The sequence below is a fragment of the Lathyrus oleraceus genome, chromosome 2 (genome assembly GCF_024323335.1).
Source record: "Lathyrus oleraceus cultivar Zhongwan6 chromosome 2, CAAS_Psat_ZW6_1.0, whole genome shotgun sequence".
NCBI lineage: Eukaryota > Viridiplantae > Streptophyta > Magnoliopsida > Fabales > Fabaceae > Lathyrus > Lathyrus oleraceus.
Window position 1 is genome coordinate 359,437,481 of NC_066580.1, and position 26,059 is coordinate 359,463,539.

The 26,059-nt window shown below is 36.4% G+C and overlaps 1 protein-coding gene and 1 non-coding gene across 2 annotated transcripts; one reads left to right on the forward strand and one right to left on the reverse strand.

Moving 5' to 3' along the window:
* Nucleotides 1–898: 898 nt before the first annotated feature.
* LOC127119528 (origin of replication complex subunit 6) lies at nt 899–4,085 on the reverse strand. Its single transcript, XM_051049767.1, has 9 exons — nt 3,893–4,085; nt 3,661–3,812; nt 3,494–3,574; nt 3,258–3,369; nt 3,089–3,151; nt 2,901–2,988; nt 2,748–2,818; nt 1,420–1,516; nt 899–1,328 (listed from the first exon to the last, which is right to left on the reverse strand). Exons 1-9 carry the CDS (start codon nt 4,010–4,012, stop codon nt 1,249–1,251), a joined length of 864 nt encoding a protein of 287 aa, XP_050905724.1. The 5' UTR covers nt 4,013–4,085; the 3' UTR covers nt 899–1,248.
* Nucleotides 4,086–21,101: 17,016 nt separating this feature from the next.
* LOC127124154 (small nucleolar RNA R71) lies at nt 21,102–21,208 on the forward strand. The gene has a single exon (XR_007803784.1). It is a non-coding gene; the product is annotated as a small nucleolar RNA R71 (small nucleolar RNA).
* Nucleotides 21,209–26,059: the final 4,851 nt, after the last annotated feature.

Consider the following 26,059-nt stretch of genomic DNA (forward strand, 5'->3'; position numbering starts at 1 on the left):
CTTTATAAATATTTTGAATGTGAGTAAAGAATCCAATGTAAAACTATTTTCCTTGTATTTATTAACATTTACTTCATTCCACTTTTCTTATTTATTTTAGAACATTCCTAACTGAACATTTAATATTCATGAATTTATAAGAGTTGGTTGACTCAATTTGTAATCATGATCTTTACCTTGCCAAAGGTACGAGGTTAATTGACTCATTTTGCTACACTAACAATTCTCAAAGTATGGCCCTCATTTTGAAAAAGCCCTTACAAAATTACCCACTATTCGTAAAGGGAACCGATATACTTCCTCCAGCTTTATTTATAAACAAAAGTCTTCTAATTTTTTTGACCTTAAATATAACCAAATGTCAACAAATCTATGAACATTTAATATTCATGAATTTATAAGAGTTGGTTGACTCAATTTGTAATCATGATCTTTACCTTGCCAAAGATACGAGGTTAATTGACTCATTTTGCTACACTAAGAATTCTTAAAGTATGACCCTCATTTTGAAAAAGCCCTTACAAAATTACCCACTCTTCGTAGAGGGAACCGATATACTTCCTCCGGCTTTATTTATAAGCAAAAGTCTTTTAATTTTTTTGACATTAAATATAACCAAATGTCAACAAATTTATGTGCATTTAAAACAATTTAATTGAGGGTATACTAGTAATTGTGTTGTCTCTCTCACATAAAATCAAAAAACTTAAATACACTTAACTATATTTTTTAATAAACGTAAAATTTATCTTTTTTTTCTTATAAATCAAACCGGAATAGTAGTGATTATAATTACAGTAAAAAAAATATTTCTAAATCAGTTGTGACATTAAATGAGAGAAAAATAGTTTATTCATTTTAATTCTCATTCTGCTTTTTTCTTGGTGGAGTTAAAAGATATTATCCAAAACTGTGTTGTTTAAATAGAGAGAAATGTATGAATACAAAGAAAATTGCAGAGGCACACTGATTTACAGATTTACTGTCTTGAACGGATAAGTGAACCTATGTCACTCATTTTGAAGCCAAATACCAGGAAAGTTTTTTAAAAAATGATAGTATGTACATAGTTCTTGATATAATTTAATGCTTTGGAAATTCCCCAAAAGGCAACTTTGACAAAATTGAGAAGCTTATACGTAAAAATAGTCACAACTAGACAACTTCTTTGGTACTTCCATCCTTTGATTTATACGGTACCAAACTTCCACTGGAATCATCTTCCATCACGGTAAAAACAATACCATCTCACAACACCTCCAACTTCTGGGTCTCAGGAGCTTCCTTGACAAAGTTGAGGCTTGTCTGTATTGGTTTCTTGCAATGCACTACAGAGAGATAAAGCAAAAACAAGGTTAACTGTCTTTCAGTCTTTAGCTCGGATGTGGATCAAGAAAAATGCAAGAACTGTCTCAATACCTTCTTTCTTATCTTGTTTATTGGATGCAAGAACAGAAGATTTCCACTTCTCATAATCATGTGTTTCCATCTGTTTCTTTTTTTTATAACATGAAACCTATATACAACAAAATGACAACTTCATTATTCACATGAATTGGAAAAGCTAATACAGGAAGAATCCAATTGAACACTATGGTGCACACATTGAAGTCCAAATTATGCAATAGTTCCAAGTCTGAATTGAGATCATAATCAGGTGGAATCATTTTAAGATTCCCCTATCAAATAGAGAGGCCACTACAATGAACAAAAAGATGCAACAGCACATAAACACCTAGTATAACCTTCAGTGACAAGTAATTGTCATTAACATATTTTAAAACTGGTAATGTTATTGCACTATATACTTGGTCTCTTTTTAAATATCAATTTATACACCTTGTAAACTGACCACTTTGAACAATGAACCAGCAGAAAAATCAACTACTGGTTTGCTATCATAACACATGCAGCAACTTAGAAGCAAGCTTTTATGCATTTGTTGTTGTGATCAAAATTGCCTTGATATTGTTAACATAGTTTTGCATTGTAAATTGTATATCTCTATTTCCATTTAAACTACTACCATCAACTAGTAAGGTTGTACCACATCAATGCCCAACTAGTATTTGAGAATAAAGAATTGTACAGGAAGATTATGCATCCACCAACATTGGCGTTGATGACCCCATTAACAAAAAAAATTGGGTCATTTTGTGTTATTGATGTCTAGCCACAGCAATTTCTAGGGTAAAAGCCTTCACAAATTGCACAAAGCTACATGGTGAAACAGTTATCTCTTCCTATTCCAACTGAGTTTTACTCAAACCTTGTGTTTCACATCTCAACATTACCTGCAACCGCTACACATTAACCTTCTTTAGTTTCCTTAATCAAGTAAATATGTGTATGTATCCATTTCCTTCTCTAGTATAACTCCTAAGTTCTTAAATTGTAGGGGATAGATAGCACTTGTAAAAATTAAGCCATTCACAATTATGGGACTTAACACCAAGCAACAAGGGATGGTCAAGGGAATCATTAAGACAGAACCAAGGGATAACAAGAAAATGTGAGATTTAACACAGGCATTAAATTACCTCTAAGCATTTTCCCATATAGTTATGATAATTTCTAACTGTAAAACCCCAACATTAAAGTAGAGAAGATGTGGTCACAAAATCATGTCCCATTAAAAAAATAGTGAGGTAAAAGAACCAAAACAAATTTAAGCATAATTGGCAAAATGAGGCCAACAGAAATAATCTTAAGTCATGTAAATTTCAAGAGAGGTTAGCCATGTATACCTCTGCTCCATCATCAGACAAATAGCCACCATCCTCAGCTTTTCTTTTGCTAGGCAAGACATCAAGCAGATCTGCCAAAAGAGGAACAGCAGAAAAGATTAAGCTTCGAAACAATTAATCTGAATAGAACATACTATGTTAAGAAGTATATACCTCTATTGGTCTTAACTTCTTTAGGGTCTTTCTTTTCTTTAGCTACCCCAAAAACATCATGGCACAAGTCTTTCATAGAAGTGGAAACCTGCAGAGGCAATTCACAGTTCATTAAAATTCACTAACACCACTCACAAACCTAATAAAACCATCACATTAGAGATTCATTGTAGATAAAAATTACTTACACTAGAAAATTCAGATTCAGAAGTACCACAAAGTTCAATTAGCTTAATCTTATCAACTTTAAGCTGCAAAGAACAAACATAAATTATGTCAATATAATATATAAGCATACTGTGTGTGTATGTGTGTGTGAGTGGACTCTTGAGAATATATAGGTCATTACAAATGAACCTTTTGTTTCTTTGCACTTAAATAAAAAGCAACAGCCATGAACACCGGACGAGTAAAATCAGCACTAGCACGGCGAGCAGCCGGCAACGAAGCAAGAAACCTATCCTTATAACTGAAATCATTGATAAAGCATACCAGCAACACATTAGACCCAAGCAATGCAATACTTGTTTTCTCAATAGCATTTTATCAAACACGTAGCAGACATTACTACAAACATAAAATCAAGAGCTTACAGCTTGAGACCATCACGAACATATGGTATAATCCTCACACAACCAAATCGAATAGCCAATTCTCTCACATCTAGCTTCAACCTAAAGCAGCGCCAAATTCATCAATTTCAAAGAGAAAAATATTTAAAATGTGAAACAGAAAATGAATTTATAAAAATTGAACTGACTTGACGCCGATGCCGTTGTGAAGTGAATTGTAAGATTTGATATAAGCTCTCTCAGACATTCCACTGAGTTTCACAGCAGACGATCGATCAAAAAGAACACCAAGCCTCGTCGCCGCGATCTCCATGCAGATGATAGCTTTGGCAACCTCACCCTAAAAAAACAGTTACAGAATAACAATCAAACGGTTATGGAATGTAACCAACAACAATGCGGTTAGGAAAGCGAGCTTACGACACCGATGATGGAGGAATCAAATTGGACATCGCAGAGACGACGGAGTTCGGCGGCTTTACGGATGAGGATTTTTGAATCGGAGAATCCGAGTTTTTTGGCGATTTCTGAGATATCCATTTTTTTTTGTTTAGGGTTTTCTGAAACTGAACAGGGGAATGATGATTGAGAAATGGAAGATTATGAAGCGACATTTGCATGTTAGTGTTTTTTATTTTCTTTTTGTTTTTCGAATATTTCCCGCGCGCGATGTTTGCCGGGAAATATTTCATTTGGCGCCCCTCTAGGACGAAAATTGATTTTCCTGATTTGTTTTACATCAATAATGAATAATCACTAAAATAATTAAAACCCCAAATATTGTATAGGTCATCAAATCATTTTATCATAGATTTTGTTTTGCTTGAAGTGTAAACTTTATCTATTTTTATTTCTATAAGTTTTATTTTGTCAATGAATCTCAATTTTTATAATGTTTGATTTAATTTTACTTAAAATAAAAGTAGTTTTTCTTATACCCTAAATCAACAAAAACAACTTATATTTAAAAAATACATCTCTTATCTCAAATTCAAACCATAATCCAAATATTCAATATTTCTTTTTATCCCAAATCTAATTGTGAATACGACTAAACAAAACTTCCAATAAAAAGATGATGTAGTTTTCCTTCAATGATAATTTAACATTTCAAACACTTTAGTTGTTGGAGCTGATCGAAAAGGGGTATATTTTTTTTGGGGAAAGGGTCATGGAAGTTTCTAACAAGCATTGTGATAAGAGAGGAAACTCGTGACATTAAAATTTTGATGGCACAAAATTAATTAATTTGTTCAAAAGTTTGTTGGAGGCTATACGGAAAAGCGGAAGCTCGGGGAGCAGTACTATTCAATGGCATATAATATTTATTTCCAAGACGAAGGTGAAAAGTTCATATTTAAGAATGCATGGAGATTAATGAAAGATGAACCCAACCGGCGTGCAGGTTCATCGAAATCCTTTACAAAAAGAACACAAAGTTCAACTTTTGGAGTTTATTCTTGATCTTCCAACCCACTAACACCAATAAGCAGCAAATACAAGTCATCATCACCTACATTGTTATGTCGTTCAGTTGGTCATACGACAACCAAAATGAAGAAGAAATATAAGATTGTGAAAATATCTACTTCCAATATCAAATTTAATGCTTTGAAAGATGGGTTCAAAAGAAATGAATTCATGTTAGAGTTTAGACGTGTTTATGAGTGTGTCAAGGGTGAGAAAGTCGAGATAAAAGAGAAAATAGTCAATACAAATATGAAGAATGGTGAGAATAAAATAAAGAGGTTGAACACATACTTATTCAAATAGTGGTTAGTTTGAATAACATCTTGTTTGAACACCAACTACTAGTGTTATACATACTATCATACAAATTATAAGAATACAAAAATATCCAACATACATGATCATATTAACTAAGTACATATTTTCCTTTATTAATGTCACATAACAATCACGAGCTCATAGATGTCTTAAATTCATATTTGATGCATCATTCGTTAATATTTGCAAATCATTGACCTTCAACCTCTTTATTCAAACTAATCGTTATTTGAATCGGTCATTGAGAATAATTGTTATCATAAATACACTTAACATATAGAATAAACTTCACAATTTTTTTTAATTTCTTATCTTCACCTCAATTTGTTATTATCGCTTAATCAAATATCAAGCTTATTTTACATGGACCTTTTTAATCATTTTCACATTACAATTATGGACTATAGGAATGATAACATCGATGAAGAAATTCTGAGTATTTTCTTTAAAAGACATTCACAATAAAAAGTCATGTGCTCTAGTATGCATATACGTAGAAGAAGGAACACATACATAAATCGTGAAGGTGGACACGAGTGATTATTCAATTATTATCTTTTAAAAGCTCCAATTTACATAAATGAGTTGTTTCTTTAAAGATATTAAATTCATAAATATTTATTCCATGGTATTGTTGAAACTTTTGGTTTGCATGATGAGTATTTTTAAATGAACATTTATGCAACTCGTAGATTGAGTATTTCAGCGCTACAAAAATGCATTGGTGTTATATATGTTGGCATAGGAAACATCTTATGATGATGTTGTTAGCTATTTAAGAATCGGTGAAACTACAACATTCAAGTGCATTGATAAATTTAAAGGGGTATGATCGCCGTGTTTGAATCACAATAATTGTGAAATCCAAACACTAAAGACATTAAATATTTACTATATATGGAAGAGGCATATAGCTTTCCATGTATGTAAGAGAGCATTAGTTGTATGCACTGGGAATGAAAACATTATCTCATTCCTTTGAAAGGGTTGTATGTTTGAGGTGATAATGGTAAATCAACGGTTATGTTCGAGGTAGTGACTAATAAGACATCACTACTACAAATAACACATCTTACCTTGGACGCGAAATGGATTTTATCTCGATTACACCGTCGAGATAACGAAGGGCGACATGAAAACTTGTCACTTTACCCATCGATTTTGGAAAAATTGAGATTATAATGGAAAAGGTCATTAGTTCGATCCATGTCAACAACATATTTTTATTTACAAAACTATGAAGCATGCGCTACTTTACCTATCAACTTTATTTAAAATCAGAGGTAACAAATTATGTTGGTATATCGGTTTTAATTAATAACTTATGGGTTAAATCTTATTTATTATCATATATAGTTTGTTTTAAATATAATTTTGACTGACATGTATCATTTTTTACACAAAAACTACAAAATATTGACAGAACCATAATCAGATAATTTTAAGTGTACAAATTTGCATTGTTTTCATCAACACGTAATACAAAATTTATATTGTTTTCAAAATCAAATGTACAAAGTTATATTGTTCTCATCAACACATAATACAAAATTTACATATGTGCACATAAAAATGACAAAAGTTTTATATCTACACAAGTTAAGCTTATAGCAACAAAAAAAAACTATTTTTGTTGAGGTTCATAATAAGATAAGAAGACATTGACTCAATGTGATCGAATGTCATATATATCTTCTTGTGAGAATGATGATATGTCGCTAAACTCGTATAATTATAATAAAATTCAAATTGCGATAAGCTAACAACAACAACAACAACATTAACTTGAGAAATATACATAAATTACATGTATATAGATTAAGCTAATACCTTATGTGTAGTTCATCCATTTGTAATGCATTCGGAGACAATATCAAACATTTGTCTCATAACATAGTATTAATAAGAATAGTTTTCGGGTTATTTTTACGACTACAAATAATTTTCATATATTTATATCACTAATACATACAAATAAAAGAATTTCAAAAAGCACAAGTAATATAGCTACTTCTGGATAATAGAACATTGGCTTTCTACCAAGTACATTATGTTTGATTGTATTGTATCTCTTCATCGCTCTACACATGTCAGTTAAATTAAAGATGAATAAAAATTGTTAGAACAAGATTTCTTTATGCCCTTAAGAGGTCTTGATGATAACAAAGTATTTAAAGAACAATAATGTTTACTAATGGTTGTTCAAGTATGCGGGATCAAAAGGCATTAACCTTTATATCAATCAAGTTAATCACTTAGAAGAATCATTAAAGAGAAGCAAAGATGTTCTGAATCCAAAGGATCATAACGATTGTCTTCAAACTCTGAAGAGTCAACTTGGGTCTTTCAAATGTTGAACCTAAGCCTTCTTGAAATACAAAGATCAGCAAAGTTCTGAAGACTGGAATAGTTTGAAGCAAGCAGACTCTGTCATAAGGAATGATTATGTGTCTTCTGAACATGGTTCATCAATTGTTTTGGAGATTCTGCTTGAAATGGATTTTGTCTATATAAAGTTAACAACTCTAAAAGTGGTCATCCATATTAGTTATGATTAAGACTCTGATAATAGTCAAGCTCATAACCTATAAACTTAAAACTCTGAAGTCTTGTTCCAACCAGGTTCTGAAGATATACTTCAACTTCTGATCATGCTTTAACTAATTCTATAAAAAGCCTTTGATTCAGAAAGTTAAATATATATATATATATATATATATATATATATATATATATATATATATATATATATATATATATATATATATATATATATATATATATATATATATATATATATATATATATATATATATATAGCAATCACTCAGATCAAGCTTCAACAAACGTCTACAAGAAGTCTTCGATCAGAAGTTATCTAAAGAAGACCACGTGACAACGATACACTACTTTATATCAAATTAGCTGAAAGTGACGTTGTCAGGATCTTACCTCTCCAATTATTGTGAACTCTGATATGCTCTTCTCAATGTCTTTATGCTAGAGGAGTCTACAACTCACTTTACATACTCTACCTAAATACCTTCAACGACTACTTGTACCATGGGTGGTTTCAATCCTCAACGAATCTATTCTCAACATATATTTAAAGAAGAAGATTGAAAAACATTGTATGCACTTGAGTGAATCAAAATGAGTTGAAGAATATGTGATTGGGTCCACAAGGTTGTGACACCAATCCACATAAATTGGTTGAGAAAGAGACTGTGTTACATAGTAAACACATATGAGAGAAACACACACACAAAAAGGAATAATGACCAGAAGGCTAAGTGTGTGAGAGTAAAGTGAGACATATTCACATATGACTTAAAGAAAGATTATGTGAATATTATCAAGAATATCATCAGAAAAGTAAGGCACAACAAATAAGAAGAAATGTGCAAAGAGAGAAGAAAAATGAAAGCTTAATTCTTCTACACTTAGGAGCAACTAATTTGTAATTCTACTCAAAAGTGTAAAATATTCGTGTATCTGCTTAACTAAGAAGCACGCATGTAAACATAAGGTTAATACCATACTATCTTGTTAATGGAATTTGAAGACTATAGCCTTTGTACTCAAAGTAAGTATATTGGTAATGGAATTTGAGGACTATAGCCTTTATACTCAAAGGAAGTCTCTATCAGTGTGATTGAGCATTGAAGTCTCATGCTCGAGGGCTGAGCAGGAAGTCTCAATCTGATGTGATTGAGAATTGAAGTATCATGCTTGAGAGCATAACAAGAAGTCTCTTTTCAGTGGGGTTGAGAAGGAAATCACAAATTGGATATTTAGGCAAGAAAGTATCTTCCTTGAGGGCTTGAGCATAAGTCTCTTTATAGTTGGTTGAGCAAATTGTAATCTGATTAATTATAGTGAAAGTCTCCTGTTGAGGCAAGGGGACTGGACTACTCTCAGGTTGAGAAGAACCATGATATATTGTGTGTCTATTTATTTACTTCTGCTTCTATATTCCGTTGTGGAATAAACTCTGATGTCAGACTCTGATCTAATTCAGACTCTTACTTAAATTAGAATCCGAGCTCAGCATCTGAGGTTAATGTCGGACTTTGACCCGATTCAGACACTTACTTGAATCAGAATTTGTGCTTAACATCTTAGGTTCTGAAATAGGTTTAAGAAAAAAAAAGTAAACTTCAAATACATAATTCACCCCCTCCCCCTTCTTGTGTATTTTTCTTACCTTCAGTTGGTATCAGAGCCTGGTTGTGCTAAACACTTGACAATGGTACATACAAGATTATGAGAAAAACATATCTTTGACAAGATGCTTGGCACTCCTGAAAATGGAGTCATAAATGAAAATCTTTTTGGTATTTTTCACCCTGACCATAATATTATTGAAAGGAATCATTACTCTTGACCTCTTACCTTCAGTTGTGATTCCACTCAGTTTGAATGGTGGAAAATCAAGATGTTTACTCACATCATTAGTCTTGGTGATGAAGATGTGGAACATTCTTTCAAAAATTTATGGATCAAGAAACTTGTTTCTTCTCTAAGTCATTTGTTTTGTGAGTATGAAATGGTATTTAATCTTTAAGACTGACTCGTGGGACAAGTGTGCTTGTTGAAGAAATCAAGAAACTTTTTTCTACTTTAAGTCATTTTCTTTGTGAGTATGAAAGGATTTTTTTAATCTTTAAGACTAACTGATGTGTGTTTTTCGCAATTATATGAACGCGTCAGAGTAATATAAAAGATTGTTGAATCCACAGAGACCAAGTGTCAATCTATCGTTATCTATTGTTATGGTGTTTATCTAAGATAATCAAAATAGGGGTTTTTAGAGTGTGCAATGAAAAGTAAAGTGTTGAGTAAAGTTCAATTAATAAAGACAGGCTCGAATGTAATTCACATAATCAATTAGTAATCCAAGTACTTGCTAATATAACAACTCATGGGCAGTGTTTCCTACTTTGAAAAGAACCAATTTAACGGGAACTGTCGCTTTCGCGTATTCATAACCGAGTTGTACTCCCTAATCAAACCCTCTTATTGTCACTTACAAAAAGGCGCGCATTGCGTTAGAGTAGTAAACCTATTTTTAAGAAATATAGTATCTTGACTAAGTTGAAAAGTATTTTAACCTGGATTCCTTAACCAAAAGAGGTTCTCACGAACCAAACTCTAAACTTATAAACGCGTCCGAAAATAGTTTTAAAATCACTTTTCTTCTTAAGTTAAAAACTCCTAATGAACTAAACAAAGCGCTTTCGCTGTTTTTGAAATAGTTAAAAACAATTAAGTTTAGATAGACGTTGGACGGCTTTCGATCTTACCCAACAGAATTGAAGTGCGGAAAAACTTAAGTTGAAAGTTAAAACAACCCTTAAGTGTTTCTACGAACAACTGTACGGATTATCGGTTCAATTACGATCCTTACATTCTAACCTTATAGATTTAGTTAGACATGGTAAAGTAAAGGTGCATTTAATTTAAATAAAAGTAGTGCGAGTGCGAGAAATAAATGAAAGCAAAGTGCGAGTGCGGGAAATAAATAAAGTAAAGCGAGTGCGAGAAATAAATAAAGTAAAGCGAGTGCGAGAAATAAATAAAGTAAAGCGAGTGTGGGAAATAAATAAAGTAAAGCGAGTGCGAGAAATAAATAAAGTAAAGTGCGAGTGCGGGAAATAAATAAAGTAAAGCGAGTGCGGGAAATAAATAAAGTAAAGCGAGTGCGAGAAAATAAATAGATAAAGGCAAGTAATAAAAACCTGCTCCAATCGGAGGGTTGAATAAAATGCAAAGCGGAAATGAAAAGGGCGGCAGGATTAACTTCCTTCCAAAGTGCTCCAAACTCGATTACAGACTCAATCACAAAATTCGATTACACAATTGTGGTAACACCCCAATGCGAAGCGATTACCACTTTAAAATACTGAATATATGCCTAAGTGAAACAAAGTTTGCTCTGAGTTTGCCTCTGTTCTAAGTTTGGATGATTAAACAAGTGAATTCGAGTCTCTATTTATAGGCAAGTAAAATAAGGGAAATGACAAGGATGCCCTTCAACTTGCAAATGGGAGGGAAAACTTTTCCTCTTGTGGCGCCTGCCACAAGGCCATGGCGCCCGCCACAAGGCCAATCTGAGGCGCCTTAGTGGAAGTAGTGGGGAACGTGGCAGTTGAGGGAAGTTGAGCTAGGACACGTCATGGCAGGGTCTATGGCGCCAGCCACAGTGGGAGCCACAAGTACAAAATGCTGAATTTTTGGGTTTTTAGCTCATTTTCACTCCTTTTCTCGATCGGGGCTCCGATTAAAGTAAAAACCTGAAAACAAAGAGAAATACAGTAATAACACAACAAAATGACAATAAAACTACTAAAATGCATGTGAAATCGGAGTCGAAAATACGGTGAATTTCAGTGTCATCAAACTCTCCCACACTTAAACCTTTACTTGTCCTCAAGCAAAACATTAAAAAGCTCATAGAAGAAAAACTGGTGTAAACGAGTGCTTCAGGTAAAAAAAATTCTAAGTTCAAGTCGGGGTGCAGTGATAGGTACTAACTGAGTGAACTAAGGGTATCATGATGACACTAATCCGCAAATACGGACATAAACTTCATTCCTATATTAATCAATCCATATTATCCCACAATACCTAGGCCTGCCTCTTCATCTCTTTTTGTGTCCTTTTCATTTAGGCGCAATCACATTAAGCCCGTTATCCGTACATGCTTCATAGCAGAGTGACCTGTTAGTGATTATGATCTAAACATGGGGTTTCTGGCACATAGATATGTGTAAACCCTTTTATTTGACCCAACTGCAGTTGTGGGGGATCAGATCGTAATCCGCCCTACCGAGTTCAGTGCCAGATACCTCTGAACCAACTAACAGTGGGTGAGTTTTTCTTTTTCTTTTTGTAGCAAATTTTTACAATTCTTTGGTTTAAATGACTTTGTGAGGGTCACCTATACCTGAGTTTCCTTTTTTGCTTTATTTTATTTATTTTGCTGGATCATTCACTTATTTGCATCGGTCCCCTACGTAGAGGATGCGTAGGCCGGAGCTGACTGCTGAGATAAACTACTGAGGACTTATACTGAAATGATGATTAAGGCCGTGGTATATGAGGTTTCGGGAATGATTCCTATATTCATGAAGTCTATGGTGCTAAAACAATACTGATGTTTCAAAAAGTTCTCCCAAGTCACCACATCCTTACTCAAAACCCGTCTTTAAAACCCAAAAAATTTCAGAATAACACTGTTTTCTTTTTGCAATTTTGTTTTTGTAGGGCTCAAGTAACGGGGAGATTAGACTGTACTAAAGATACACTATACTGGTGACTCGTCAGACTCATGCATTATCTAAGACACTTAAACTAAAAGCAAAAAATAAAGTAAACAAAAAGCAATAAAAATAAACAAACTATCTAAAAACAGCAAAGAAAAGCGATAAAGAAAAACGATAGAGTCTCCTCCCACACTTAAATCGAACATTATCCCCAATGTTTCGAAATAAGATAAGGGAAGAGTTACCTGACAACCTACTGCTGACCGCTAGTGCCTTCGCCATCCTGAGGTGGACGACGGGATCGGGTACGATGACGGTTTCTCTGATCCATCCTGGCCTGTAGGGCATCATGAGCAGTCCTCACCTCTCGAAGGTTACCCAAAATGGAACCCTGAGTGTTTTCTATGAGTGCAATATGTTGATGGTGGTATTGTTGCTGACGGGCTTGCGTATTTGTAATCGTAAGCAGGGACTGCAAAACAGTATCATAAGATCTATCTGTCCTCTGCTGCGATTCTTGCATGAAGCTCATGTTATCCGCCAGTTGTTGTTGGATGGTAGAGAGTAGGTCATCACGCCTTTGCTTTCTAGCCATGTGGTCACGCCACATCTCTTATGTAATATAAAAGCCAGGAGCAGTACCTGCAAAAGAAGAAGATGGTGCGGTGTGTGGTGGTGAAGGATGATGGGGGGACACATCAGGTACGGGAAATCTCTCTCTCCGATCATATTCTTCATCAGTGTCATGTCCCGCCTCATCAGGAATGTTAGGAGGAAGAGGACCCAAAACAGGTGGAGCATCTAAAACGTAGGTCCAATTCCTTTCATCTCGTACATCAGTGCGTCTAGTGCATGGTAAAACAACAGATGGGATAGATACACCATGAACCATAAGCACATAGACTCCTTCTCTCCTCAAACGACACAATTTCATGTCTCTCATAAATTTTAGGTTAATTATGCGAGGAGGCAAGGGGTCTAGGGTAGCTATCTCATTGTTCAGGTTAAGCGCCCGAGCAATAGACGTAATCAATCCTCCGAAAACAATCGGTCCCGCTTTATTTAAAGTTAAAGCCATATGCGCGAGCATGAACGGGACCGAATTAATTCTTCTACTTGTGAGGCTTCCTTGAAAAAATAGAAGCTCTCTAGCATTAACCTTATTTGGATTCTCCCGGCCAAAAATAGTACATGCCAACAGATATCTAAAAACTCTAATGGTCGGGTTTTGGATGGTCGAGGCGAGAATTCCTTCAAAAGAATTTATGGAAGTGTTTGATAATCGCTCCCAGAAGGAAAACACCTCGACTGACCAATCAGAATCCAAAGGGGCCTCACAAATAGCACCGTCCTCATGAGGGATTCCTAACAAGCCTGCTAGTTCGTCGGTACTGAATTCATAGTCAACAGCAAACATTCTAAATCTGACAGTACCAACTGTGCTAGCAGTGTTAGGATTGACAATGTAGATTAAAGAACTTAAAAATTCGATTGTCAATCGCTCATAGGTAGGTTCTTTGTTTGAAAAGAAACTATGCAAACCTAAATTATCTAGTAAATAAAATATGCTATGGTAGATACCCAAAGTGTAGAGACAAATTTCATCAACATACCTTGTCGGGAGGATCTCCCGATTTTGCAACCGTTCGATAATATTCCTTTGCCTATCTCCCGGTTTCCCTCCTCGAAGAATGAATCCATTAAACTCCATTGTGTAGCTCTTGTAATGAGACGAAGAAGATGAAGTGGGTTGTGAAAAGGTTGGATTTTTATGAAATCCGACGGATGAAAATGAAAATGGAAATCGGGAAAATGATTTGTATGGTGTGAGGATGAGAAAGGTGTGAGCTTTTTGTGGGTTCAAGGACGTTTTTGCAAGGTGGAAAAATGGGTTTTGAAGGTTGTAAGGTGTAAAAATGGTGAAGAAAGGGAGTCTGCCCCGAGCTTATACAGACACTGTGGCGGGCGCCACAAGGTCTATGGCGGGTGCCACAGGGAAAAATTCGGCTGGGCCGAATTTTGGTCCTTTGGCTTGGGTTTCTCGTTGTCTTTTGGCATAGGGGGTCCGGATAGCGTTTGTCTTGTAATTCCTATTGACATAAGGCTTGCATAATTTTTATAAAAATAAAATAAAATTTAAAACATTATACTAAAAAAATAAATAAATAAATAAACAACTAAAATAAAAAATGTAAATAAAATAAACAAATATAAAACATATATATATATATATATATATATATATATATAAACGTAGAAATATCAATGTGCTGACCTAATAAAATATCCCAAATGCAATGATATAAAATAAGGTATGTAAATGCGGGAAATATAAGCATAAAAAGAGATAAAATAAAATGAAATGGTAAGATCATATAGTAGGGGGTTCATCTTCCTGAGTGGATCCACGGAGCATGGCTATCTCCTGCCTGAGCTCTACGATCTCCTGGTATAAACAGTCGGCCTCGGTAGCATGAGTGAGATCAGATACTCCCATCTATAAGGTAAGGTCATCCACCTCCTGTCTAAGCTCTGCGATCTCTCTACGACACTCTGCAATCTGGGTGCGGATGTCTGGGGTCTGCAATGATAAATTGTTAGAGAGTACAGTGATCCTGGGAGAAGGTGGCGTAGGCGTATACTCAGCAATAGGTGGTGATCTCGGCTCCTCGATGGTCTCTCCCTGGCCCTCCAGAGCATAACTCCAGTTTGCTGGATCATGCACACTAGTCATCATAGGATCAGGTAGTGTAAAATAATGAATCGCCTCACTGTCGACTAGCAATCTAAACTGACATGGGTGGAAGGAGGCTCTCCTCATCAACCCTCTGGTCAAACAGAAGTCGATATCCATGGTAGTGTACCCACAGTAGGTCCGAAGATGTAACAGCTTGCGAGATAGACCTAAAGCAATAGCAATCTGTGTGATGATCCCTCCTACATGTATGACTCCTTCGGTCGATTTGGAAACACCGCTCAGGACACATAACAGAAAGTTCCCACATGCTACTGGGTGAGAGTGGGATGCACAAAATAGTAGGAAGATCTCCTATTCACTCAGTAATGTCTCAGCATCCGGCTTTCCTAGGAAGGAATGTGCCAGTATCATCTGGAAGTATCTAAAAACAGGGTTATGTATAGCCTGGGATAACTGAGTAGAAGGATCCTGGCTCCCTCCACCTGAGATGTCAGTCTGGAACTTCTCCACTTCCTTCCCCAGAAAGTATCCCATAGGTGTCTCGGGGATAGCGTCAGGAGTGGTCTGGAAACCCAATAGGGCCCCGAACTCTTTCTGGATGAAAGAGTACTCAACTCCAAAAAGCCTAAAAGCAGCATACCCATTCGGTCCAGAGTAGGGGTCATAGTCAAAAGAACTGAGGAACTCCAATGTCAAATTCCTATAGGTGTTACTCAAATCGTCAGCGAACTCGTCCCGGTGGAGCTGGTGGCTCAGAAATTGGATACTTGGCTCAATGCCCAGTGCTTCCATGCAGTGCTGATCTGGATAACGTGTGGGCTCCACAGGGCGCTGAAAAAAAGCTATGTAGCGCTCTCTCTGAGCGTCATCTCTATAGGCCACATGCATATCATCGAAATCCTGCATCCTGTAAAAGTTAGGAAAGGGATCCTGAAAATACAAAGCATTCAAATATTTAGTCTCGATGAAAATAAAAATTAAAAAAAATTAAATTAAATAAATGCGAAAAAAAATGAAAAACCATGGGTTGCCTCCCACGCAACGCTTGTTTAACGTCATTAGCTTGACGATCAGAATTTATACACCTGTAGTAGTAGGAATCAGTGGATCAACCAGAGTGTGGCTTGAGTAGTATGCTGGAATGTCTCCTCCTTCGTATAGCTTCAGTCTTTGTCCATTTACAATGAATGGGCTACAAATTTCGTTCTTGATTTCTACGGCTCCGGATCTCAGAATCTTGGATACTTCGAAAGGGCCAATCCATCTTGAGCGTAGCTTCCCAGGGAAGAGTCGTAACCTAGAGTTAAAAAGGAGAACAAGGTCGCCTATATTGAAGTTTTTCTTTACTATTCTTTTGTCGTGCCAGGCTTTTGTTCTCTCTTTGTATATTTTTGCATTCTCGTAGGCAGATTGCCTAAGTTCTTCTAGTTTGTGAATGTCAAGGATACGTTTCTCACCAGCGATCAGGTAGTCTAAATTCAAAGTTTTAATGGCCCAATAGGCCTTATGCTCTAATTCGAACGGTAAGTGACAGGATTTTCCATAGACTAGTTGGTAGGGAGTTGTTCCTATAGGGGTTTTGAAAGCGGTTCTATAGGCCCATAATGCTTCTTGAAGCTTCTGAGACCAGTCTCTCCTAGAGATAGAAACAATTTTTTCTAGGATTTGTTTTATCTCCCTATTGGATACTTCTACTTGGCCACTAGTCCATGGATGATATGGTGTCGCTATTCTATGCCTAACTCCATATTTTCTTAAACGTTTATCAAATATTCTCGATATGAAGTGTGATCCTCCATCGCTTATGACTAAACGTGGTGTTCCAAATCTAGGGAATATATAGTTTTTAAACAGTTTAATCACAACCCTAGTATCGTTTGTGGGTGCAGTTATGGCTTCAATCCACTTAGATACGTAGTCTACAGCTACTAAGATATACCTGTTTCCTAAGGATGGTGGGAAAGGTCCCATGAAATCTATACCCCATATGTCGAAGAGTTCTACTTCCTGAATGTTTCTTAGAGGCATTTCGTTACGCCTTGAAATATTTCCAGTGCGTTGGCATCTATCACATTTGACAATGCAAGCATAGACATCACGTCAAATGGTAGACCAGAATAGGCCAGCTTGAAAAATCTTGGCGTATGTCTTAGAGTTTCTCGCATGTCCACCATAGGGTGCAGAAAGACAATGCTCTATTATACTATTTAGTTCCTCTTTTGGAACACAACGGCGAAAAATGCCATCTTTACCCCTTTTGAAAAGGAGCGGTTCGTCCCAATAGAAGCTTCTCACATCGTGGAAGAATTTCTTCTTGCGGTGGTAGTCAAGATCAGGGGGTACTATATCAGCAGCTAGGTAATTAACAAAGTCTGCATACCATGGTACGTTGCGTACTGCTAAGGAATTTTGGAAGTGCTCATGAGTACCTAGGCTATCATCTTCAATGGTTTCTAGTCTAACTATCAGTCTATCATAGGCGAAATCATCATTTATGGGTACTAAGTCTGGTTTTAGATGTTCTAGCCTAGAAAGGTGATCAACTACTACATTTTCAGTGCCTTTTTTATCCCTTATATCTAAATCAAACTCTTGTAGTAACAGAATCCATCGGAGTAACCTGGGCTTGGCATCTTTTTTACTTAATAGGTAACGAATGGCAGCATGATCAGTGTAAACTATAATTTTTGCTCCTACTAGATAAGATCTAAATTTGTCTATAGCGAAAACTACAACGAGTAATTCTTTTTCAGTTGTTGCGTAGTTAAGTTGGGCAGCGTCTAGGGTTCTACTGGCATAATAAATGGCATGTAATTTTTTATCTTTCCTTTGTCCTAGAACGGCTCCAACCGCATAATCACTAGCATCACACATTATCTCAAAAGGTTCCGACCAATCAGGTGGTTTCATAATAGGTGAAGAGATTAATGCTTGCTTTAAAAGATTAAATGTGTCATTACATTTTCCATCAAAAATGAATTTAGCATCTTTCATTAAAAGTCCAGTTAAAGGTTTAGTGATTTTGGAGAAGTCCTTGATAAAACGCTTGTAGAATCTAGCGTGTCTAAGAAAGCTTCGGACTTCTCTTATAGTTTTGGGTGGTTTTAGGTTCTCGATAACTTCTATTTTAGCTCTATCTACCTTTATACCTTTTTCGGAAACTATATGTCCTAAAACAATTCCTTCGGTCACCATGAAATGACACTTTTCCCAATTTAGCACGAGGTTCACCTCCACGCATCTCTCCAGGATTTTCTCAAGGTTAGCAAGACAATTTTGGAAATCAAATCCGCAAACTAAGAAATCATCCATAAACACTTCCATGATACCATCTAAGTAATCTGCAAATATTGACATCATGCAGCGTTGGAAAGTGGTTGGGGCATTACAGAGGCCGAAAGGCATTCGTCTGTAGGCAAAAGTTCCATAAGGGCATGTGAAGGTAGTTTTTTCTTGATCTTCGGGGTGGATAGGTATTTGGAAGAATCCTGAGTATCCATCTAGATAGCAGAAATAAGAGTGTCTGGCTAAACGCTCCAACATCTGGTCTATAAATGGTAAAGGGAAATGATCCTTCCTGGTTGCTTTATTTAATTTTCTATAATCTATACACATCCGTCATCCTCCTTCTAATCGTTTTGCTACATGTTCGCCTTTATTGTTTTGCACGACTGTGATGCCTCCCTTTTTAGGTACTACATGCACAGGGCCCACCCACTTACTATTCGAGATCTGGTAGATTATACCTGCCTCAAGTAACTTAAGAACTTCCTTTTTAACAACATCACTCATTATAGGGTTTATTCTTCTCTGATGTTCTTTGGAGGGTTTTGAATCTTCTTCGAGTGAAATCTGATGCATGCATACAGATGGGCTTATACCTTTTAGGTCAAAGATATTATATCCTAAGGCTGAGGGATATCTTCGTAAAATGTCTAAAAATTGGTTCGTTTCCTCTTGGCTCAAGGTAGCACTGACTATAACTGGACGATTCATCTCTTCATCGAGGAACTCGTATCTCAGATTCTTAGGCAGTTCCTTAAGTTCTAAGGTTGGTTTCTTAGGGCATGGCATAGGATATGGGGTAAGGGATAAACATTCGTAAAGGTTATCATCGATGTAGGATTTTCTAAAGTCATCATCTTCCTTTATGGGTGTTGATGGTAACTTAATGATTTCTTCTTGTTCCAATTCCCTAATGCACTCATCAATGATATCTAAGGCATAACATGCGTCTCCCATCACAGGTGCCATAAGAAATTTCGAAAGTATAAATTTTGTTTTCTCGTCACCTACCTCAAAGGTCAACTTTCCTCTCTTGACATCTATTATGGCTCTTGCAGTTGATAAGAATGGTCTACCTAGAAGGATTGGTATATCATTGTCCTCTTTGATGTCCATGACAATGAAATCAGTAGGGATAAATAACTAACCTATCCTAACAGGGACATCTTCTAAAATGCCTATCGGATACTTAACAGATCTATCGGCTAACTGAAGTGACATCTTAGTAGGTTATAATTCTCCTAAGTTTAACCTCTCACAAACTGCTAAAGGCATTAAGCTCACACTAGCTCCTAAGTCTAGAAAAGCTTTTTCGATGACATGACTTCCCAAAAGACAAGGAATGGACAAATTTCCAGGATCTTTATCTTTCTTGGCTAACTTATTCTCGGAAATAGAATTGCATTCCAAGGGCTTCGGATCGTCAAGTCTACGTTTGTTGGTAAGGATGTCTTTGAGAAACTTGGCATAAGAAGGTATTTGGGTAATGGATTCTGTGAAAGGGATTTATACACGAAGTTTTTCTATAACTTTAATAAATTTTTGATATTGGTTATTGATTTGGGTTTGTTTGAGTCTTTGCGGATATGGTATAGGTGGTTTATATGGCGGGGGTGGTACGTAAGTTTTATCTTTAGGTTTTTCTCCTTCTTCTTGACCTTCCTGGTTTTCAGATTCCACTGGTTCCTTTACTTTGTCCGGGGGTTTGGTATGTTCCTTAGAAGTTTTGGGTTCACTCAATCTTGGGTTTGGTGGCTCATCATAAGCGTTCTCACTTCGTAGGGTAATGGTATTGGCTTGCCCTCTCGGATTTTGTTGAGGTTGTCCAGGGAACTGTCCTCTAGGTGTGGTTTGGGGGGCTTGGTTTAAAGCTACATGAGAGATCTGGTTTTCAAGCATCTTGGTATGAGTAACTATTTGGTCAACCTTGGTTCCTAACTGGGTAATCAGTTTATTAACATGAATGTTCTGGTTCATGAACTCTTTGTTTTGTTGGGTTTGAGCGGTGATAAAAATTTCCATAATTTTCTCAAGGCTCGGCTTTGGCGGTACATGTTGCATAGGTTGATTTGATCTTGGGGCTTGGTAACTAGGTCTCGGAGGTGCATTATTTTGGATAGGGTTACTGTTCTTATAGGAGAAGTTCGGGTGATTCCTCCATCCTAGGTTATAGGTATTCGAATATGGGTTCCCTTGGGTGTAGTTAACTTGCTCAGAGTGGGTTTCATTTAATAGACTGCATTCTGCAGATTGGTGTCTTTTGGTTCCACATATCTCACAATCCGACGAAACTGCGGCTACAGTATTCAGGTTTATGCACATATGCTCGACTTTGAGGGCTAATGCGTCCATTTTAGCTTGCATCATGTCTATAGAGCTTAGTTCATGCACTCCTCCTTGGGCTTCCTTCTTCTCAACTGTCACTCGTTCGACTCCCCGTGATTGATGGTTTTGAGCCATATCTTCAATGAGGGCACTAGCTTTAGAATAAGGTTTGTTCATCAGAGCACCGCCTGCGGCAGCGTCGATGGTCATCTTAGTGTTATAATGAAGTCTATTATAGAAGGTTTGAATGATTAACCAATTTTCTAAGCCATGGTGTGGGCATGCTCTTAACAACTCTTTATATCTTTCCCAAGCTTCGAACAATGATTCTCCTTGGTTCTGGGTAAATCTAGTTATATGGTTTCGAAGAACGGCGGTCTTACTTGGGGGAAAATATCTAGAAAGGAATACTCTTCTAAGGTTATCCCACGTCGTAATGGAATTGGGTGGAAGGGAATCTAACCATGATAGGGCTTTATCTCTGAGGGAAAAAGGGAATAATCTTAAACGGATTGCCTCAGGAGAAGCTCCATTGGTTTTAAAAGTATCTGCTAATTGAAGAAATATTTTTAAATGTTGGTTTGGGTTCTCAGTAGCGAGACCTGCGAATTGTCTTTGTTGCACTAGTTGCAACAGGGATGGTTTAAGTTCGAAATTATTAGCTGGGATGGATGGGTTTACTATACTAGAACTAGGTTCTTCCTTGGATGGTTGAGAGAAGTCCTTAAGAGGTCTTTGGTTTTGATCTTCGGCCATAGCTCTCCTAATTCTATGAAAGAATAAACGTGCGCGAGCGTAACGTTCAGGTTCCACCAGAGGGTATACTAAACTTCCGGTGTTGTGAGTTCTTCGTATTGACCGACGGGAAATAACCTAAGTCTAAACGATATAACAACAGGGAAATGAAATTTGACGAAATTGGTCCCCGGCAACGGCGCCAAAAACTTGATGCGTGCTTTTCGCAAGTATACGAACGCGTCAGAGTAATATAAAAGATTGTCGAATCCACATAGACCAAGTGTCAATCTATCGTTATCTATTGTTATGGTGTTTATCTAAGGTAATCAAAATAGGGGTTTTTAGAGTGTGCAATGAAAAGTAAAGTGTTGAATAAAGTTCAATTAATAAAGACAGGCTCGAATGTAATTCACATAATCAATTAATAATCCAAGTACTTGCTAATAGAACTACTTATGGGCAGTGTTTCCTACTTTGAAAAGAACCAATTTAACGGGAACTGTCGCTTTCGCGTATTCATAACCGAATTGTACTCCCTAATCAAACCCTCTTATTGTCACTTATAAAAAGGCACGCATTGCGTTAGTAAACCTATTTTTAAGAAATATAGTATCTTGACTAAGTTGAAAAGTATTTTAACCTGGATTCCTTAACCAAAAGAGGTTCTCACGAACCAGACTCTAAACTGATAAACGCGTCCGAAAATAGTTTTAAAATCACTTTTATTCTTAAGTTAAAAACTCCTAATGAACTAAACAAAGCGCTTTTGCTGTTTTTGAAATAGTTAAAAACAATTAAGTTTAGATAGACGTTGGACGGCTTTCGATCTTACCCAACGGAATTGAAGTGCGGGAAAACTTAAGTTGAAAGTTAAAACAGCCCTTAAGTGTTTCTACGAACAATTGTACGGATTATCGGTTCAATTACGATCCTTACATTCTAACCTTATAGATTTAGTTAGACATGGTAAAGTAAAGGTGCATTTAATTTAAATAAAAGTAGTGTGAGTGTGAGAAATAAATGAAAGTAAAGTGCGAGTGCGGGAAATAAATAAAGTAAAGCGAGTGCGAGAAATAAATAAAGTAAAGCGAGTGCGAGAAATAAATAAAGTAAAGCGAGTGCGGGAAATAAATAAAGTAAAGCGAGTGCGAGAAATAAATAAAGTAAAGTGCGAGTGCGGGAAATAAATAAAGTAAAGCGAGTGCAGGAAATAAATAAAGTAAAGCGAGTGCGAGAAAATAAATAGATAAAGGCAAGTAATAAAAACCTGCTCCTATCGGAGGGTTGAATAAAATGCAAAGCGGAAATGAAAATGGCGGCAAGATTAACTTCCTTCCAAAGTGCTCCAAACTCGATTACAGACTCAATCACAAAACTCGATTACACAATTGTGGTAACACCCCAATGCGAAGCGATTACCACTTTAAAATACTGAATATATGCCTAAGTGAAACAAAGTTTGCTCTGAGTTTGCCTCTGTTCTAAGTTTGGATGATTAAACAAGTGAATTCGAGTCTCTATTTATAGGCAAGTAAAATAAGGGAAATGACAAGGATGCCCTTCAACTTGCAAATGGGAGGGAAAACTTTTCCTCTTGTGGCGCTCGCCACAAGGCCAATCTGAGGAGCCTTAGTGGAAGTAGTGAGGAACGTGGCAGTTGAGGTAAGTTGAGCTAGGACACGTCATGGCAGGGTCTATGGCTCCAGCCACAGTGGGAGCCACAAGTACAAAATGCTGAATTTTAGGGTTTTTAGCTCATTTTCACTCCTTTTCTCGACCGGGCTCCAATTAAAGTAAAAACCTGAAAACAAAGAGAAACGCAGTAATAACACAATAAAATGACAATAAAACTACTAAAATGCATGTGAAATCGGAGTCGAAAATACGGTGAATTTCAGTGTTATCACTAACTCGTGGGGCAAATGTGCTTGTTGCTGGAATCAAGGTTTAATCTTGACGTGCTTGATTAAGGAAGAGCAAGATTAAGAACTTTTGCAGCTTAACTCTCAGACAACAGCAAAATATCTTGTAAACAGTTTCCTTGGTTTAAAAGGAAGATTTAGACAATGATATTGTAGGAGTCAACCTTGCACTGATCACTCACATTCAGAATCCAAGTCAGATTCTGGCTCTGAATCTTAAGAGGAAGTTAAGGCAAGATTCATCAAGGCTATTAAGAAACAACTTTATTTTCTCAAAGAAGATTTTAAATCTTCTAAAGAAACTGGTGAGACATTGGAAATAAATCTAGATGCTTAAGCTAAAGAAGTTTCTAAGGAACCTTTTAATGAGCAAGATATGGTTCTCCAAGATTTCTTGACAATAGGTCTTAACATAACCTGGCTTGCATCCATGATCTATGGAGTAAGCAAAAGCAAAGGAGAAGGTTTGGGATTTCATGAAAAGTGTTTTGTGTAACACCCTACTAAAATACCCCAAATATTTAATTAAAATATAACAACATATCAATTAGAGTAATATGCAATCAAGGGTGTCACACAAGATTTCACACTATTTGCCATAAATATTTAGTCATGCTCATTATTTAACTCAAAACATAAAGTATTGCACAATACGCAGCGGATAGAGATCAAATCGATCATTCAAACATGTAACATACTACATGTAAACTAGTTCAACAATCATCAACAACACAATTAAAATGTTCCCTCCCGATGTTACATCTATCAGAGCATGACCCACTAAGGAGACTACACTAGACTCCAAGCATTAGCTTCTACTCAACTCATTACTCGTTACCTGAAAAATAGTTGTAAGAGTGAGTTCCTCAATCGATATAATAAGCATTATAAATTATCATGTCATGTTAAGTAAATAACACATTTCATCACCCAAATCAGATTACACATTCAGCAACGGCACACCAACTCAAACATCATACTCAACACTAATACAACTCATATTCATACTCAATAGCAACATCACACACGTATAATATTGGAATACATCCATTCATATTATACGCCATACATCATTTATGCAATGAGACTCCACACATGCGGTACCGACTATTCTTGAACATATAGTTCAAGCTCACCGATCAATCCAGATACGGCTACTAAGCTCACTAGTCCCACTCATTTGAGATCTAATGACTCACTCACTAATTCCTCACCATGGGAATTAGCTACAGCCCCAAAGGCTATGCTATGCACACTAATAATCTAGCATGCAAACATCAACAACAAATCCACAATGATTCACTCACTAATTCCTCACCATGGGAATTAGCTACAGCCCCACAGGCTATGCTATGCACGCTAATCATCTAGCAATGCAACATCAACAACAATCCACAATGGACATATGCTCACACTCTAAGTCATACAACAGTCCATTCACAAATACATGCATAATATATACATTCACAGCATTATGCATATCATCATACATCATCAACACATGTATCAACACATCATATCATGTCAAATAATTAAACACAGTATTAGCACACTCTACTAATACCTATACTGCTCAAAACAGCGGGAAATAATCCCTACTATATCACACACTGATATAGGCAACCACCGATTAGGCACACAACATTTAAACTAACAATTTTTTCCACTCTGCAACAGTGTTAACCGGTTAACGCCCTGGGTTAACCGGTTAACGCAGCACAACACGCTTCCTGTCCCTAAACTTAACAGTGTTAACCGGTTAACGCCCTGGGTTAACCGGTTAACGCAGCACAAACAGCAATATTTTCAGCAATCACAACAGTGTTAACCGGTTAACACCCTGGGTTAACCGGTTAACGCAGACAAAACAGCAAATTTTCACAATTCAAAACAGTGTTAATCGGTTAACACCCTGGGTTAACCGGTTAACGCAAGACAGAAGCTGTCCCTGCGCTAACTCAAGGCAGAATGCAGAATTCTCCGCATTTTCCGCCATTGGAGGACTTCCGGACATCCGATTCCAATTCCATAAAAAGCTATACGTTAGGGAAATTACAACACACTCAATTACAGGTTCAATTTCAGTTTTTTACACAACATATCCATCACAATTTTCAGCATTCGACAATCCCAATTAGGGTCAATTCAACGGTTTATCACTACCCATTACATGCTAACCCATAATACCCATTAAACGACGATAAACCCCCCTTACCTGAGTTAATCCGGCGAATCTCAAGCCCCAAGCTCTTCTCTTCTCCAACCTTCTTCCTCTTGCTCTGCCTCTTTGCCCTTTTCCTCTTTCACGATCGCTTCTCTGTTTTTCACGTGAAAACCTTATTTTCCAAATGAGATTCTTTTTCCTTATTTCCAACTTATATATTTTCCACTTTATATTATTATTCCAATAATAATAATAATTCAATTATCTAATTAAATTAATAAATATATTATTAACTTAATTTAAATAAATAATCATATTATTATCGGGGTGTTACAACTCTCCCCCACTAAAAGAGTTTTCGTCCTCGAAAACATACCTCAAGCGAACAACTCTGGGTAA

Excerpts from the sequence above, each read along its gene's own strand:
- LOC127119528 (XM_051049767.1), bottom strand. The coding sequence starts at position 4,012 with ATGGATATCTCAGAAATCGCCAAAAAACTCGGATTCTCCGATTCAAAA. Across the intron at positions 3,370-3,493 it reads GTTCGTGATGGTCTCAAGCT|TTATAAGGATAGGTTTCTTG; the intron begins GTAAGCTCTTGA and ends CAATGATTTCAG. Across the intron at positions 2,989-3,088 it reads CTGAATCTGAATTTTCTAGT|GTTTCCACTTCTATGAAAGA; the intron begins GTAAGTAATTTT and ends TTGCCTCTGCAG.